The following is a 16,959-nucleotide window of genomic DNA, read 5'->3' on the forward strand; positions in this document are numbered from 1 at the left end:
GACTCCCGAGCCTAAAAATAAACCTTTGTGCTGCAGGGGAGGAGCAGAAACGCAGATTTCAAACAAACTTCCACAACACAATTGTTTCTAAAAACGCACACTTTTAGTCGAAGACAGAAAAAGACGGTTGAATCATCTCATAGCATCATCTTCTTCTCTGGGAGCAGAACTGTTAGAGACATAGTTATTGCTCGGTCTAAAGCAAACCAAGAATTTTTATGCACCGGACAACTCTCTCTCTCTCTCTCTCTCTCTACAAAGTCTGTGCTGCATGTGAAAGCAAAGCAGTGAGTAAATAATTTCTACAAACACTGTAGTGGGTGATAAAACCGTGCAGATGGGCAACACTCCTAGCAACAGGCAACAACGTGGGCACCAGGATAAGAAGATGGGAGAAAGAAAAAAAGAGCTAATGTTCCCTGGCAACAAGGTTTTCCAATGGGATTTAAAAAAGAAAAGAAAAAAAGAAAGAAAGAAAAGATGATGAGTGTGTTTAGAAAATCAGATGGGAAATTATCTTGGTTTTCTGGCCCTTCACTGGGAGGTCAGTGGTTCACGGCGAGAGAGGTGGTGAAGAACTGTTGAAGAAGAGGATCCTTCAGGAGAGCAGGAGCTCGCTGTGACGCAGGTTCATGTGCAAGACGTTTTTTTTTTTGCAAGTGACACGTTTTCTCCTGCACATTTCTGTCAGGAGCTGCAGCTAAAGATCTGTGTGTGTGTGTGTGTGTGTGTGTTTGTGTATGTGAGTGTGGAGGCTGACAGATATTCCACGGTGAAATTCAATTTTACAGATAAAACTTTTGGAGATATCAGCAGTGAGGCTGGTGTTGGTATCCGCCCCCCCACCCAAAAAAAAAAAGAAAAAAGATTTGACTTTTATCCTATAATCCTATAACACAATATGTATCCTCATGAGATAGTCTCCACTCGCGGGCGTTGAAAGGTCACCGACTGTTTTGATCTGCACCACAGACTGTGAATAAAGACTGACGCAGCCTCTGTTACGTCACCCACTGGTTTTCTGAAGAGCGTGTGATGCATGCGATAGACAACCTGTCACTCAAAGAGGCCACGCCCCCTAATCACATAAAATTTTAAGCCTAAATAAAATTTCAAAGGGATGATATATCTAAAAAAATCTCACTTGGACAGTTTTCATGAAGGCGGAAAGTAGAAACCAGGCTGCAAACATGTTTGTTTCTGTTAAATGTATCATTTTAACATGTGCGCCTCCTTCCTACACCCTGGCCATTTGCATTTGTTTTCAACAAACCTGATGGGAAGGCAATCTGTGGAGCAGTGGATAACGTTATATAACATATACGTGTTACGACTTAGTAAGTAGTCTTATCTGTCATAAACAAGAGATTATTGGTTGTGGTGCTGCTGAGACGAGAGCTGGGACACCGGGGCGGAGACTCGCATCTTGCAAGGTTGGTTTCGGTCCCTTCCTCCCGTAACAAGTAATTTAACCATCATAAATACTGCTAAGATGTTTAATGAATTAATAATTTAAACTTAATAAAAGGTAAAAATCTTGCATAGTTCCTCTTTAATTGTTGACTTTCAGCCTTGAAGGTTGTTGCTTGATGATGTTGGACATGGCCCTCCACCACCACCACCATCATCAAACCAATAACATGTCGACACTTTCCCAGAGACAATATTAATCAAGTCATTTTTACGATAATGTATTTTGTTTTTAATTCGTCACCCATCTGTAGTTTAACTTCACTGCTTTCATGCCTTTGTTTGTTGAGACTGTGTAATCGCATCGGCGTTTTTATCTCCCCTCCCACCCAATGTGGCTTTTAAAGACGCAGTCCACACAGATGGACTTCCTCTGGGATAAACTTGATGTGTTCAATGTGATTCCTGAATATGAAAACATACGGACGCCGCTCTGACTGAGCTTTAGAAGAAATATCAAATCTAAACTGACTGGATCCAAAAGCAAAAAAAAAAAAAAACCCATGCGGCTTTGTGCTAATCTAGATGAGATCTCTGATGTTTGAAGTGTTGTTTCCTATTTTAAATGCATCACGACAGGAGGACGAGCTTTGATTATGTTTACTCCGTCAGTACAAATTAAGGAAGTATTCAGCAAAAACACAAACAAGGTCGGTTTTGTCAGGTGTTATTTGTAGCCGTAACAGCGTCCCTGTTGATAAATACCAATTAGCTCAATTTAGAAAACAAATAAATAAATAAAAGATAAATAGGAGAAAAAAAAAACTAAGCGTCATGTTTTTCCATTTTAATAAGAACACCAGCAATTAAAGCTACAAAGAAGTCTACATGATAAATCAATGATGTTGAGGTGGTCAATGAAATCTCTCTCAAGTCCTCACATGTACAGGCTGGTAAAGCAAATGTGCTGAGGGGGGAGGAAAAGCCTTGAAATGTCTCTGTTGTCGGATGTGGCTGGTGAGTGTGGATGTACACAGTGACCGTGGAGCAGTCCGGAGGGGGGAGGGGGTTGGGGAGGGAGGGGTGGGGGCTATGGGATGGCCCGGTTGGGTCTCTTTGGAGGGGGAGGGGGCATTAGCTCAGAGTCCGGGTCCGGCGGGTGTTTCCGGTTCTGGGCTTGGACGGCCTGAGCGCAGCGGTCCACGTACTCCAGCAGGATTTCCTTCGTGACGGGCTCCTGGATGCTTTTACACACAGCTGGGGAGGGAGAGAGAAGAGACACACACACACACACACAGAGGAAGACGGACGTTACTAGGGATACAGACGTGATGGTGAGAGACTCTTTCAGCTGCAGTTTCAACAACACGCGTTTCTCCACATTTTTAACTTCTCAACAGTGACGAGACTTCGGTTAAGAAGGACAACACTTGACTTTACAAGAGTTTCTTCAGACATCTGCAATCTGCATGCATGACTGACTACTTTAATCAGAGAGGCTGAGAGTGTGTCGCCACTTTAAAGGGATCGTTCAACATTTTGGCAAATTGGCCCATAGCCATAATCCCTATAGTCTTAGGAGTAGGTTCGTTACCTTTAATTGTCGGTGCAAGATATTTTTAGAACGGCGGAGCAGAGCCGCGAGCTGCTCAGAGCTACGCTACGGAGGCTAATGGGATTTCTTGGTTTCCCTCATCAAACTCATCAAATACACAATCCAACAACTCTAAAACGCTCTTGTGGACAAGTTGTGACCTGCACATTCACCACGCTATGAGATAATAACAGAACGTTACGAGACAGAGTTGTTTTAGAGGTAAATTCATGCAAAACCGCTGATGCGCGTTCCTGTCGGGGGCAGTTTTTTGGCAAGCAGTCTCTGCACCGACAATTAAACAAACAACCTACTCCTAAAACTATAGGGATTATGGCAATGGGCCAATTTGCCAAAATGTTGAACTATCCCTTTAAGAGACCAGCAGCAACAGGTCTGAGTCTGTTCACTCCAATGGGAGACGTGAACTTGGCCACAGATCATCACTCATTCTTTTGCCCTGTTGTCAATGAAATAAAAATCTTTTTTTTTTCACGAGCCACAGATCCTACGAACATCAGAAAGACATTTTCAGACCCACGGATCAGGAGAATAATTCACTTTTTTGTGTGTGTCTCAGCAGCAAACTCCCATGAGATCTCACAACAGAGCTTTAGGAATTAAAAAACAATGAATTAAAGGTTTAAACTAAAACAACACATGTATATCTTTGGTTTACAATACTTAGAATGATTTAATCTTGTTCTGGGTTGATCAGACATTAAGCAAATGGATAAAAACAAACTGTATCTAGTGACGCCTTATGCCATTATTGCTATTTTCTTTTACATGAACAGGAAGTGTAAACCATTTAATTTCACTGGCGCCGTCTGTGATGATGAGTCATCTTCTGTGTAAAGTATCTTTAATATCCACGTTAGTAACCAACAGACTTCACATTCTGTATGATAACTAATCATTTAAAATTGATCACCTGCTGTTTGTGCATCACATAGAAAATAGTTTATTAGTCGTTATATGTTATGTCATTATGAACAGATTAGTCATGACCTCTCTATATCCATCTATCCATCCCTTTATTTTACGAAAAGCATATGAAAGCTTAATAAATTGAGTGACTGATTGATTGATTGACAGTGGCTGAAGACCTCGTCACGCTGGCGCTTTGCCCTTCTGGTTCAAATTTTGAGAAAAAGCTCTTATTTTTTGTGTCAGTATTGTCGGGGTGGTGAATATTTCAAAGCCCCGTGACGTTCGGTCTCAGTGACTGAGGAGGAGAAGCTGGTCGTAGTTCAAATCAGAGCTCAACGGCCAAAATCAAAATGAGCCGTCGCTGCGGTGCCACAGTCGACGAGAATCCAAAAGCGCAACGACGTGAGCTTCTCCTGCTTCTTCAGCCCCTCAGACAAATCATCTGTAGCCTCCACCGACTGTTTGCAGAGCATGCAAGAGAATTTTAAACTCAGTAATTGGACGTTTCGTGCTGAAATGCTCACTGGGAGTTGTACTTAACTCATCACTTCATGTTTTTTTATGTACGCAGGCTTGTACCCTTGAAAACGGATGAGATGTTTACACTGATGATGCATCCGGGAGAATTTAACTCTCTCTATATACTGTATATGAAAGATCAGAGGGACTTTCTGCAGCAGCAGCCCAGACGTGGCTCTTCCCACTGCAGCGGCTCCATCGCTGCATTCATGACCAAACCATGACACCAGCAACATTTCGATGACTATGTATTACTCTCCAAATGGAGCAGGGTGTTGTTATCAGCTCGGGGAGAAATGCGGTCTGTCTAGATTTTTATATAAAGGGCGTTTTTTGCCATCTGGGCTCCGAGGCTGCAAACAGCCTGCCTCAGGATCCAAAGCTTAATAATTCAGGACTATCTTCTCTATCTTCTTCTATCAATTCAATTCATTCTTTAAATGTGTTTTCTCTCGCTTTGCGCTTCTTGTTTTTATTGCTTCAATTTGTACTTTTATGTCCTTGTACAGCGCTGGAAAGTCAGCATTTAGGTAACTGCTGCACAAACAGGATTTATTACTGTGGCAAACTATTATTTTTTTCGCGCCATTATTCCTACTCCATCTACTTTTGTTTTTCTCCATTCATCTCGAGAAAGCCGTTACGGCTGCACAATTTTCATAAGGCCGGTGTTCGGGATTGAAAAAGAGTTAATCACTCACTCTTTTTTTCTTTTTTCTTTTATTGAACCACGGAACTTAAATTACTCTAAGATGAAACAGCAGCTCGGCAAATACGTTATGAACTTTTACAGAAACTTTGAAAAAACAAAACATTTAATCAGAAATACTTCAACTAATTCATATTTAACTGTAATTTAAACCCATTTTTACAGCACTGCAAAGTAAGCATGCCGATTATGTTCCTACAACTCTGCCCTTTTCCCACTTATTTTACAGTATAATTATTATTATTCATATTCAAAGCAGTGTTAATTACACTTTTTTGCATCCCTGGGGACAAGTGTAAACAAAACACTGACATATCACCACTGTGTGTTTGCCAACTCCTTCTTGTTTAAGCTTTCAGCAGCGATGGAGCAACATCTTCACACATTTGGACTCTCCTTCTCTTTTTTTTATTTGCTGTTGTTTTGTGTCCGTCTGCTGTTTGGTGCTGGGCAGGTTGTGTGCAGCGGGTTTATTAGAGCAGCTCTTTGCTGGAAACAGCTGCTCGCTGAACTGATTAGAGCAGCATTAAAAATAAAACCATTAGAGCTGCAGGTCACAAAGTCAGAACAATAAGCGAGGGAGACTCGGTGCAGCTGAAGGGGAAACGGCGATAACGACACGATAATTATCTCTCACATAGGTGCTATCAATTGATCTATTCTTAATACAAAAATAATAAACAGTGCAGCTTTAAGATAACACATGTACTGTAATGGCTGATGGGAGCTACAGATAAAAACGAGCCATTAATCGCAGGGTTTGTTTCGTTTATTTTTAGAGAAGATGCTGCTGCGATCTTAAAGAGATACTGTAGTTTGGCAAATTGGCCCATTGCCGTAATCCCTATAGTCATAGCAGTAGGTTCGTTACCTTTAATTGTCGGTGCAAGCTATTTTTAGATCGGCGGAGCAGAGCCACGAGCTGCTCGGAGCTACGCTATGGAGGTTCATGGAATTTCTTGGTTTCCCTCATCAAACTCATCAAATACACAATCCAACACAACTCCAAAACGTGTATTTGATTTGAGTTTGATGAGGCAAACCAAGAAATCCCATGAGCCTTCGTAGCATAACTCTGAGCAGCTTGCTGCTCTGCTCCGCCGTTCTAAAAATAGCTTGCACCGACAAGGTAACGCACCTACTGCTATGACCATAGGCATTATACTGTAGCAATGGGCCAATTTGCCAAAATGTTGAACTATCCCTTTAATAAATAACGTTGGTGGACTCACCCATGGCCGTTTCGTAGGAGTTGGGGAAGCTCTTGTCCACCCTCTGCCTCATGAACACCCAGGTGTTGCTGGCGAAGGTGCACTCGATGATCTTGTTGTCGTACTGTTTCAGCTCCTTCGTGGCCTGTGCAGACAAAAGATGAAAGGACACAGAGGGTTTTGTGCTTTTCCAACATGGGAGTCAAAGAAAAACTCTTGTGAGGTTTATTATTTTGTTCCTGTTATTGGTAATCGTGGAGCTAAAACTGTGGCGGTGCTGGCATGTGTAGCTGCAGCTTCAAAAATGCCACAAATAGTATCATTATCTTCACTTTGCCTTTTATGACTTACCAATGGACACTTTTAGTAGCAGATAAAAAGGCAAAATGAAGCTTCAGGCAGCTTGAAAGGAAACATCAGAATCCAATAAATGAAGTTAGGAACAAAGTGGAAATAGTGCAACAGTGACTGATGTTCAAAATCAAAAAGAATAGGACGAAATACTATAAATGTGAATCCCGTTATGATGGTTTTTATCGGTTCTGCCAGCAGCTGCGAATACATTTGCTAGTCTGTCATTTTCGCCCCAAAAAGACAAATGTGACTCTGGTATCCACGTTTATATCGGCAAAGACAATTTTTGTACGTTTTGGCTCCAAATGGAGGCAAGAGGATTCAAAATAAATCAAACTTTGAGGAACCAGAACGGTTTGATTGATTTGTTCCATCAACATGTTCAGATTGAAGATATTAAACGTTATCTGAGAACCTAGAAGCATCATATACTAAAAAAAAGGTGATTTATAATCAAAGTTTTATTTTCTGTTGGTAAATTACGTATTTACTACTTATACTTGTGTATAAACTGTTTATAACCTGTTGTTTTAAGCTTCTTTTGTCTGTAGTAGTTGTTCATAAGTCATGTACAGTTCACATTTTTGAACATCGTACCTCCATTTCTGCTGTTGTGCCACTTGAGCTTCTTTCTGTTGTGTCAATAAAGTTTATTTGATCAAATGTTTCAGCACTACACTATAACAAAAGGGGTATTAAGTATTTACAACTCATTCTGACTTATTAGCTTTTTTCAGAGCTTTCCACCACATCTCAGATTCAGACCACAGAGGAAGACCATGGGTTTTTAAGTGAAATGCCCAGAGGACAGAAAGCCAGTAAGGTGATATTGAGTTAGCATGATTATGTACGACATTTTGCAATCAAAATTAAGATTCAATATAACACGGATATGTATGAACAGCAACACCCAGAAGTGAGTGTAGTGTGACTTTAAGGAGGAGGAAGAAGAAACGCTGAGATTTTAAGGTTGAATAAAAACAACTATTAAAAGAAAGAAGGGTTATTCAAGCAGTTAAATGTATTTCTTTCTTTGGTGCAGTGCTGCTTAAGGATTTAGGCTGAAAGTGATGAAAAACACAGACAGACACTCGCACAGTGCGAGCATCTTCATCTCTTTGATGTAGCCCCCAACAAAGCAGAGCAACAGAAGTTCCTGCTCATCCCACTGAGCTACACGGGATCACTGACTTATTACATCACGCTCTGCTTTGAAAACAAAATCAACTCGACGCACCGAGCTCGCTGCAGCGCCGAGCTCGAGTGTATGAAAATGGCACATGATACCGAAGATCAAGCATGAGTCAAAGAAGACATTTGAGCATCTGTTGTTTATTTGTCGAGGGACTGTGTCTCACCGAGAGGATTCTCAGGACTTGGAAAACGCAAACCCAAAGGGGCTGCTGGGAAGCGAAAAGTGCAGCTGAAATAGGGTAATGGTGGGCTTTCAAACGAGTCAAACAAGGGGGAGTCATTATCCAGTCTGTGATTTTCAGAAGGGGACGAGCGTGGAGGCTCTGTGGGATAAAGCCGGCCACCCTCGACGTGGCCATGTCACCTGCTGCAAAGGTCAGAGTGGAAACGCTGCTGCTGCTGCTGCGGCGAGAGAAAGAGGGAGAGGGAGAGCGTCGGTGTTTGGCATGTTGCAAAGAAAAACACCACAAAGTATAAGAGCTTGTCTGATCCTGGAGTGTGGGGCATCTGGGCTCACAGCAGGAGGTTGGAAATCACACAGGAAGCAAGAAAAGTGTGTGAGAAAGGAAGACAAAAAGGGAGAGAGAGAGAGAGAGAGAAAACACGGCAACGAGAGAAATTCTGGACGTTGGATTTCATGCGACGACCTTGAGGATTCAGCGCTCGCATGTTGATTCGTTGTCATTTGTTAGTTTGATTCGTCTCCAAAACCAACTTCCTTTGATCGTGTTTGCATGTCGATAAAAGACGGTGAATCACACGTTTATTTATTTGGGAAGAAGAGAGCGGACGGACGACGATTGTAAAGCGGCGGCGATGACAGAGTCTCTAAGCAGAAGCTCCACGCCCCCCCCCTCCGCTCGCCGCCACAGAGCCGTGAAAGGGCGGCGCAGGCGGGAGGGACGAGCTGCTACAGTACAGGCTGGGATCTCTTCCTGCTGCCGAGGGGCTGACGTGTTGGCTGCCATTTTTCCATCGCCACTCGGTGCTTTAATCCGTCCAAAATCTACCTCATTATGGCGGCGCACATGTGTCACCAGTTATCGGGGACTTTGTCGGTTGAACTCTTCATCAGCCAGTGTTGCACTAAGGCGACAGAGAATAGTTCAGTCTCTCGGCTTTTCTCTTCCAATATACAAGATTAGAATATATCATAGGGATTACTAATGAGCCGGCTGGTCCTTCAACTTCTTCATTTTCTTTTTCAAAATGCAAAGTGAAACTACTGAAGTGTCACTTTTTGAGAAAAGCCTTTTTAATGTCGACAGTGTCGAACAATATCTACTGACATACACTATTTGTGTGCTTCAATTCACACACTTCACTATGCAAGTCTGGACGTTTTTTTTTCCGTTGTTTTGGTCGCTTTTTTTCTCTCCCCTACAGTTTTTGCATACCGTATTTTCCGGACTATATGTCCCACTGGAGTATTAGTTGCATCTGTCAAGAAATATGTTGCAAAAAGGAAAAATACATATACTGTATAAATCGCATGGGTCTATAAGTCACATTTATTTTTGAAACATTCATTTCATAAGAATTCTGCCGTCTCTTGTGGTCTTACATAGATGAACATGGCGTAAATTTTTGACATATAAATCGCTTCGAATTATAGGTCGCATAACCAGCCAAACTATAAAAAAAGTGTGAGTTTTAGTCCAGAAAAGATGGTACACAGTGCATATTTTCACTGTTGTAAAAACTGACCATGTTCATTTGTTTTCAACGCAGTGGCGGGAAGCAAATCTGTGGAGCAATGTCTACCGAGGTGGGTAACGTTAACAAGAGACTACAGATTACCAGGCGTGTTCGTGTCGTAGTGCCGTATGCAATAATCGTGACAGGCCTAGATGTTATACATTATGATGTCATTATGAGCAGATTACAGAAAACAGTAGTTGTGCGCACATCCAATCCTGTTTTGGGCCAGGTGCCGGATGATCAGGGGATCCAAACAGAGAAAAGAAGGGGACATATTCATCCCTTGTTAAGCACTTTCAATTGCGAGACCTTGTAAGGTTGGTTTTTCGGCCAAGCGTGGAAGGCAAAGAGCCTCCATTCTCCCTGTAACAAGTCATTTAACCATCACAATTACTAGATGTTTAATTAAGGGGCAAATCTCGTATAGTTCCTCTTTAATATAAAAGGGCACAGGAAACATTAAAAAAAAAACTAAAAAAAAACATGTTCTGCAATTAGGGACTTCATTATTGTGCATTAGTTTTGACACACAGGCTCATGTCCCTTCAAACACTAATTGTTCCTGATGTGTTTGTGTCGCTGCAGATGCAGATTCACATTAAAGCACAGACCCACTGATTTATTTCTTCTACTTTAATAATTACCGTCTCTCAGGAAACATTTTTTTTTTAGAGCAATTTTAAGCAGAACTGCATAAAATTAATCCTGAAACAATGTTTATTCAAATTGTCTAAGATTTTTGTGTCACATTTGTCAGATTCTGGGATAAAGTCGACACAACAAAATCCTGAACATAACAAACTACATAATCGTCTGGTACTTACTAGTTTTTTTGGCTTCAAACTGGTTTTAGCAGCAAACGTTTGACTCATCGAGGGAAAAAAGTACAGGTGTAAACAATATCAAGGTCAGACTCTGACGCTGACGCAGCTAAATGCGATTCAGCCGTCATTACTGTTGTTATTATTTACACCAGACCCTTTCTTTTTCTCTCTTTTCTGCTGCTGTCACATGTCAAAGTGTTGTGTGAAAACAGGCCTCGTTGTTGACAGGTTGTTTTTGTGCGCTGACAAACAGGAGGGATGTGACGTTCGCCTGTCGGAGCGCCTCTCGGTACCGACGCTTTTCACACTTTTTCTAAGGAATATGTCACAACACAGCTGGACGAGAGCTGACATTTAGTTACTGGACGGAGACAAAAAAGTACATTTACTTAAATAGTGTAGTTAAATACAAATTTGAGTAACTTGTACTTCACTGGAGCATTCCCACTCTACGCTCCTTTACCTCTACTTTACTACGTTTATAGCTGGAGATACTGGTTTTTGTGTGTAAATATGATTGATCTTCTGAAATGTAATGCGTTTTCTTTGATTAAACTAAAACATTAGTGTTGTTCAGATTAGGTACCTGTTCCTGCTCTGTATATTATATTTATAAAACTGTCTGAATCCTTCTTCCACCACCGGTTATATTAGTGTAACAACATCATTTTAAAGTCTGACAATAACTCCAGCTGCAGCGTTAATGATGTTTGGAGGAGGCATCGTTGTCTCAGCAGAAACAACAGTCTGTGGTGCAGGAACGCTGCCACAGACACACACACAGGCAAACACACACAAACAGACAAACACACACAGACATACTGGGTTTCTACGAGTGTTTTTAAAGATAAGAGGCGAAAGTTTTTGGCGAGCGTTCTTCTCAGACAGAACCGGCATCCAGACGTTACAATTTACCCGAAGACGAGGACGACGAGACCGGCGTACAAAAATACAGCCGTTACATGGAGCAGTGAAGCAGAAACTGGAGCCAAGAAAAAACAAAAAACAAAAAAAACAAACAAGTTACTGAGAATTCATGACATCTGACCCTTTTTCACCAGCCGGAGAAACAACGAGGACACTCAACCTGCTTCTTTATCAAATATTAGAATCTGTGCGGGCTGTTGTAGCCTACGAAGACACTTTATTACAGCGCTCTCGCAGAGAGATGGCGACACGGATGAGTAAACATTCAGAGTTTGCAATTTCCTTGAATAGCTTGATTTGTTTTTTTTTTTTTTTTTTGCGCGGCCTACTCTTTGTTTCATTCTCGACTTAATCAGAGCCGTCCCCGAGGTCTGCGTCGCTGCAACGCTCGGGTCCATTTTAATAACGAGAAACTAGATGAAAGAATATATAAGCATAGAGGAGAGGATGCAAAAACGTACGAACACGGACAGACAACTCCCCTCAGAGGGAGCTGATGCAAAGTATAAAGACTAATGTTCAATCTTTAATATATGCTTTCAAAGAGAATGCATTAGATGTCCTCTGTCCATCTCCATCAGCTCCGACTGAAACATACACATGTCTGCAGAGTGACTCAGCAAACCGTTTATTATAAAAGTGAAAAATAGTCGCCTCACATGCAGCAATATCCGTTATGTAATTACTCCAGATTACAGCTATACGTGGCCTTCAGTAGCTGTGTCACAAAACAAGCAAGCGTGAAGCCAGGCGACTCAGCGGCTCCTCGTGAACCCATTAAGACTCAGGTCTCTGGCGAATATGTATAATACCGATCATTACCCCCACGCGTTCAGATGGGCTGTCACATCAGAGCCGGGGAGATCTCGCAGGAGAAAAACGAGGTAATAACGTGCGACAGAGATAAACGATGGGGAAAGCTGACGTACGTTGTTCAGGTTCTGCCGAGTTTCAAAGTAACAAAGCACAAGAAGAAACGAGCAGAAAAAACAAAACTTCCACCACATGACTCCCTCCAACTTTTAATTGATTTGTTTGTTGTGCAGCTCGATTAAAAGTGTCTTTCTTAAGTTTTCTCTTGGCAGCACATTCAGTTCCTGGCAGGAATTGTAGTGTTTTTCAATCCCACATTTCATTTCATTTCATTTCATATAATGGACAAAAAAAAAGCTGGTGGGAGACAAATACCTTTAAAAAAAAAAAAAAGGAAGTGAATGAACAGAATGAAAACTCACTTAAATATTTTAATTGAACTTCAACGGAGGAAAGTGTCACGGTTGATTACCCGGGAAAAACACTTGGTCTCGCTATCGCTTAATGATGCGCTCGGAGTCGGACAAATTGGGGGAAATCATTGAAGGTGGAAATCAGTCGGAGGCATTTCAGCGCTCGGGAGGTGGAGCGCACGCTGCCAAACTCTCCCCGCTTCATCAAAGCCGGCGGTCTTTGACAGAGAGCTGCTCTTATCTCCGTCTCTGGTGACTGCATCTGTCAGGCACCATTCAGATTATTTATGATTAATGAGCTCGACTTGCAGGCCACATATAGCTCGGCGCAGGAAGCCGACTCCATCAAAGTGTGGGACTAAATCGGCGGGAATCAACAGCCATTACTTAACCCAGGTTAGTCGGTTCAGCTCGTACTCCAAACAGCTGACCCCTGTCATCTGGGATCTGGATATGAATGATAATATAAACTAAGATGACTGTTCACTGTTCACTGTTCACTGCAAAAACTCAAAATCTTTCCAAGAATATTTGTCTTCTTTCTTGTCAAAATGTCTCAGTTTTAGTCTAAACTAATCTCTTTCCACTTAAAATAAGACTCATCACCTAAAAATTAACTTGTTTTTAGACAGTTTTCACTTGTTTCAAACTAATTTTCAATTGAAATAAGTAGAAAAATCTGCCAGTGAAAGCAAGTTTTTTGTGCTTGTAATAAGAAAGAAAAACTTGATCCACTGTCAGATTTTTCTACTTATTTAAAGTGGAAAATTTGCTTGAAAAAAGTAAAAAAGTGTCTGAAAACAAGCTACTTTTTAAATGTGATGAGTCTTATTTTAAGTATAATTAGATTTATTTTGACTAGAAACGACATTTTGACTAGAAATAAGGCAAATATTCTTGGTGAGATATTGAATTTTTGCAGTGTTGTTTGGTTATAGTGTGAGTACAGCTTTTCAAAAAAATCTATTTAACTGCATTCATTTGGAGGAATCTAAAACTCCTCCTCCTGAATGGAAATCATTTACAGACCATCATCACTGGAGTAATGTTTGTGTTGTTTTTCCAGTTCTGGAGTAATGGGTAAAAAATAATGCTGCTCTGAACAGCCTGTGGGCTACAACGCTAACGTCATTATACAAAAACGCCACCGGGGTTCAGTGGAGGGGAACAAAGTATTGACAAAACACTTTAATTTTTTTGGTGCATCCACAAAACGTAATCAACTCATGTCACAAAAATTGATTTGCAGCGTCTGTGAATGGATTCAGTATTAAAGATGATACGAATCTCGACTCTAATGTGAATCGTTTTTCACCCACCTCTCATAATGTCTCTAATCTTAACGCATTGTGTTTATATATTTTATTAAGGCCCAGCACATCCCTGTAGGTGTCTTGGAGGATGTTACAAAACTCTACGGACCAGTAAGAGAGAGATATTTGTCTTCACTGCTGCAACTAAACTTACAGAGGTGAAATCGATTGTCAATCAAGACACTCACACACACACACTAAGAGGAGATCTCATCAGACACTGAGTGAAAACACAGAGGTGAATGGACTGTGGGTGAAACCTTTTGGACTGGGTTACAGATGCACATTAAATACAATCGATACTTTTCCACTTTGTGTGTTTTAATGAGAAATAGTCCTTCACATTACGAGGCTTTTATTATTAAAACTTCAAGTGCTTGTAATGAGTTTCACCATAAGTTAACAAAACTGCACTTTGCAAGACAAAACGTTTAAATGCACAATTACAGCTCGACTAAAGGCCGTTTGATTGGGCTGCTGCTCTTGTCGCAGTAACAAGCAGAGAGAACGGGAATCGAATTATCGACCAAAGTATGTCCGACTCTTTGTATTGAGTCTTTTTTCAAGTTTGTTACTTCACAGACTAAACACCTGACAAACAGATTAGTTAGCAGCAAACTGGTAGCATGTGCAGCAGTGAAAATATGGACAACATTTCGTACATGCTGCACACTTTACGTCTTCTTAGTCTTGTTATGCACTTTGTTCAGCTGTGGAGCATGTGCAGAGTGAGTGCCTTGGTCGTTTTGTGTCCGATTGAGAGAGGGAAAACACATTGTCTGGGTGCATTGGTCCATTTTTGAGATACCGATTGAGTACGAGCTCAGTCGAACTAACATGTCCACATGTATTTTAAAAGTCTGGTTTAATCTGAACTAACACAATGTCATATAAACGTAAGATTTTCAAAACTGAGCACACTTCCATCACATGTTGTGAGTATAAAAGGCAGAAAAATGATGATGATTTATCACACAAAGCTCTCGCAAAACTACAGCGGTAACTGTGTGTCAGACAGAGACGTGATGGATTGTGTCATTATTTCATAAACCTTCAACAGGCAAACTGATTCTACATCGTCATAAAAGAGCTTCACTATGAGAAAAAGACTGAGAGATTGGGCATCAGAAGCAAAACTGGAGGAGAAACAGTCAGATTAGTGAAACATCGGTCCAACAGCAGCAGAGATCAGACAGGTCGTAACCCGCTGATCTTTTAGCCAGCGGAGCTTCAACGTTATTTATAGGAGAAAAAAGTCTTTAGTGTGTTTGATAATCCATCATCACAGCGGAAAACCGAGGCGAGGGGTGTTTACAACAGACCGCCTGGGTCGTTATCCCGACTCTTCGGAACAAGTCTACCAACTAACCAACTAACCTGGGAGACCTTGTGCGCCCGGTCGGAGCGATACGTAGCGATGCTGCTGCTGCGTTTTTTCCAGATCTCACTAATTACTTTGGTGATTACAATGCGATTATAGCCGGTGTAAACTATGGCTGAGTAATGCGGCGGCAGAATGTGCTTCAGCTGCAACATAGCCTACATTATTATGTTATGAGGAGTGATGAACAAGCAGAAAGAGGCTGCACACGCTCACCACGTTTATATGGAGATGCAATGGAGATACAATCAGTGAATCTCTACACCCAACCAGACATGCTTTTCATAATTAAACCATTTTTTGGGAGGGGGGTAAATGCTCATGAAGTCCAGACACTGACCAGACAGCAGAGTCTCACCCAGCCTGCTCTTTCACAATATCTGCTCCCTTTTTCGAAAAAGGCTAAGCCGATAAAGCATCGTGAGAGCTCCCCTGCAAAACTCAGTTTTGCAATTCCCTGTAGGTACCAGCAGTGTAAGAAATACAACAACACGGAGCTAAACTGGACGGATTGAGCCAATAAAAGAGGTTTTCATGAAGATTACAACATCTTTCTAATTACAGGAAAAAAAGTTGGTTTCATTCCGTTATTTTTTCACAGCAGCTGTGAAGCTTTGAGACGAGGCGGCGGCTGAATGTGCCACAGATTGCATCTAATCGACTTCCAGTGATTTCCAACTTGCCCCTGAGCAAGGCAATGAACATCAAAACTCCTCGTGTGGAGAACTGCAGGCCACAAACACACAAACACACAAACACACAACACAACAGCCTGTATACAGAGGTGGCACTACACTACATGTCAGATTTATCGAGAACACATTATATACGCAGGCAGCAAAAAAAACGCAGGTCGCCATGTTCGCACTCGGACCGACTGTAAAACACACGTTTCACACCGAAAATAGCAGCACGAGTGATGAGAGAAGACGACGACCTCGGGGCTGCGGTGTTTCTGCTCCGTCTTCCTCAGATGAGCTCGGAGACCGAAACAACGGAGCCTGAGCCTCCACCACCTTGTTCAGTTATGGAGCCCAGGGCTGAAACATGGGAATCTGGCACAGTGAGAACGGCACCAGAGGGAACAGAAACTCTTATTCACTGTGACCGTGACGGCTGGGAAGCGGGAGAGTCATTTGGTCCAATGTGCCAAATTTAAACAGCATTAAAAGAAAAGCGCATGAGGATGGAAAGAAGTGAAACAAAGTTCTCGTCACTGCCCCCAGACCAGTGGATTTCCATAAACAGCCTCCTGTAACATGGACGAGGTGCTTGTTACTGTGGAGTGTGCTCGACTGTGTATCGCTGTAGGTCAAAAGTCTGATGCATCTACAGTAAGTGTGTGATGACGATCCCAAACAGCACAACTACACACTCAGACAGACAATATGCAGCTCTTGAACTCAGTGTCGTTACAGTAAGAGCAGCAGCTGATGATGACGAATCCCTCTGACGGTGCAGAATACACATTAGCTTGAGGTTAATGTGGTTAATGCATTGATTAGATGCTTGATAGAAAATTACTCGGCTTCTATTTAATAACCAAATAATCACTGTAACCTATTTAAAGCAGAAATTCGCAACTAATTTGCTAGTTGAACCTTCTTAAATGCTTTTTTTAATAATGTCTGATTATTAACTGAATATTGTTTTTGAAGTCTTC

At 41.6% G+C, this 16,959-nt stretch overlaps 1 protein-coding gene across 1 annotated transcript in view; it reads right to left on the minus strand.

Annotated features, from left to right (window-relative positions):
• Nucleotides 1-2,305: 2,305 nt before the first annotated feature.
• Nucleotides 2,306-16,959, minus strand: part of rngtt (RNA guanylyltransferase and 5'-phosphatase) — a 109,425-nt gene continuing 94,771 nt past the window's right edge. The window contains exons 15-16 of the mRNA XM_084001120.1: nt 6,398-6,521; nt 2,306-2,667 (exon numbers count right to left, since the gene is read on the minus strand). Coding sequence (XP_083857246.1) covers nt 2,501-2,667; nt 6,398-6,521 — 291 coding nt within the window. The 3' untranslated portion in view covers nt 2,306-2,500. The remainder of the gene's footprint in view (nt 2,668-6,397; nt 6,522-16,959) is intronic.

Source organism: Trachurus trachurus (genome assembly GCF_905171665.1).
Source record: "Trachurus trachurus genome assembly, chromosome: 24".
NCBI classification, from domain to species: domain Eukaryota; kingdom Metazoa; phylum Chordata; class Actinopteri; order Carangiformes; family Carangidae; genus Trachurus; species Trachurus trachurus.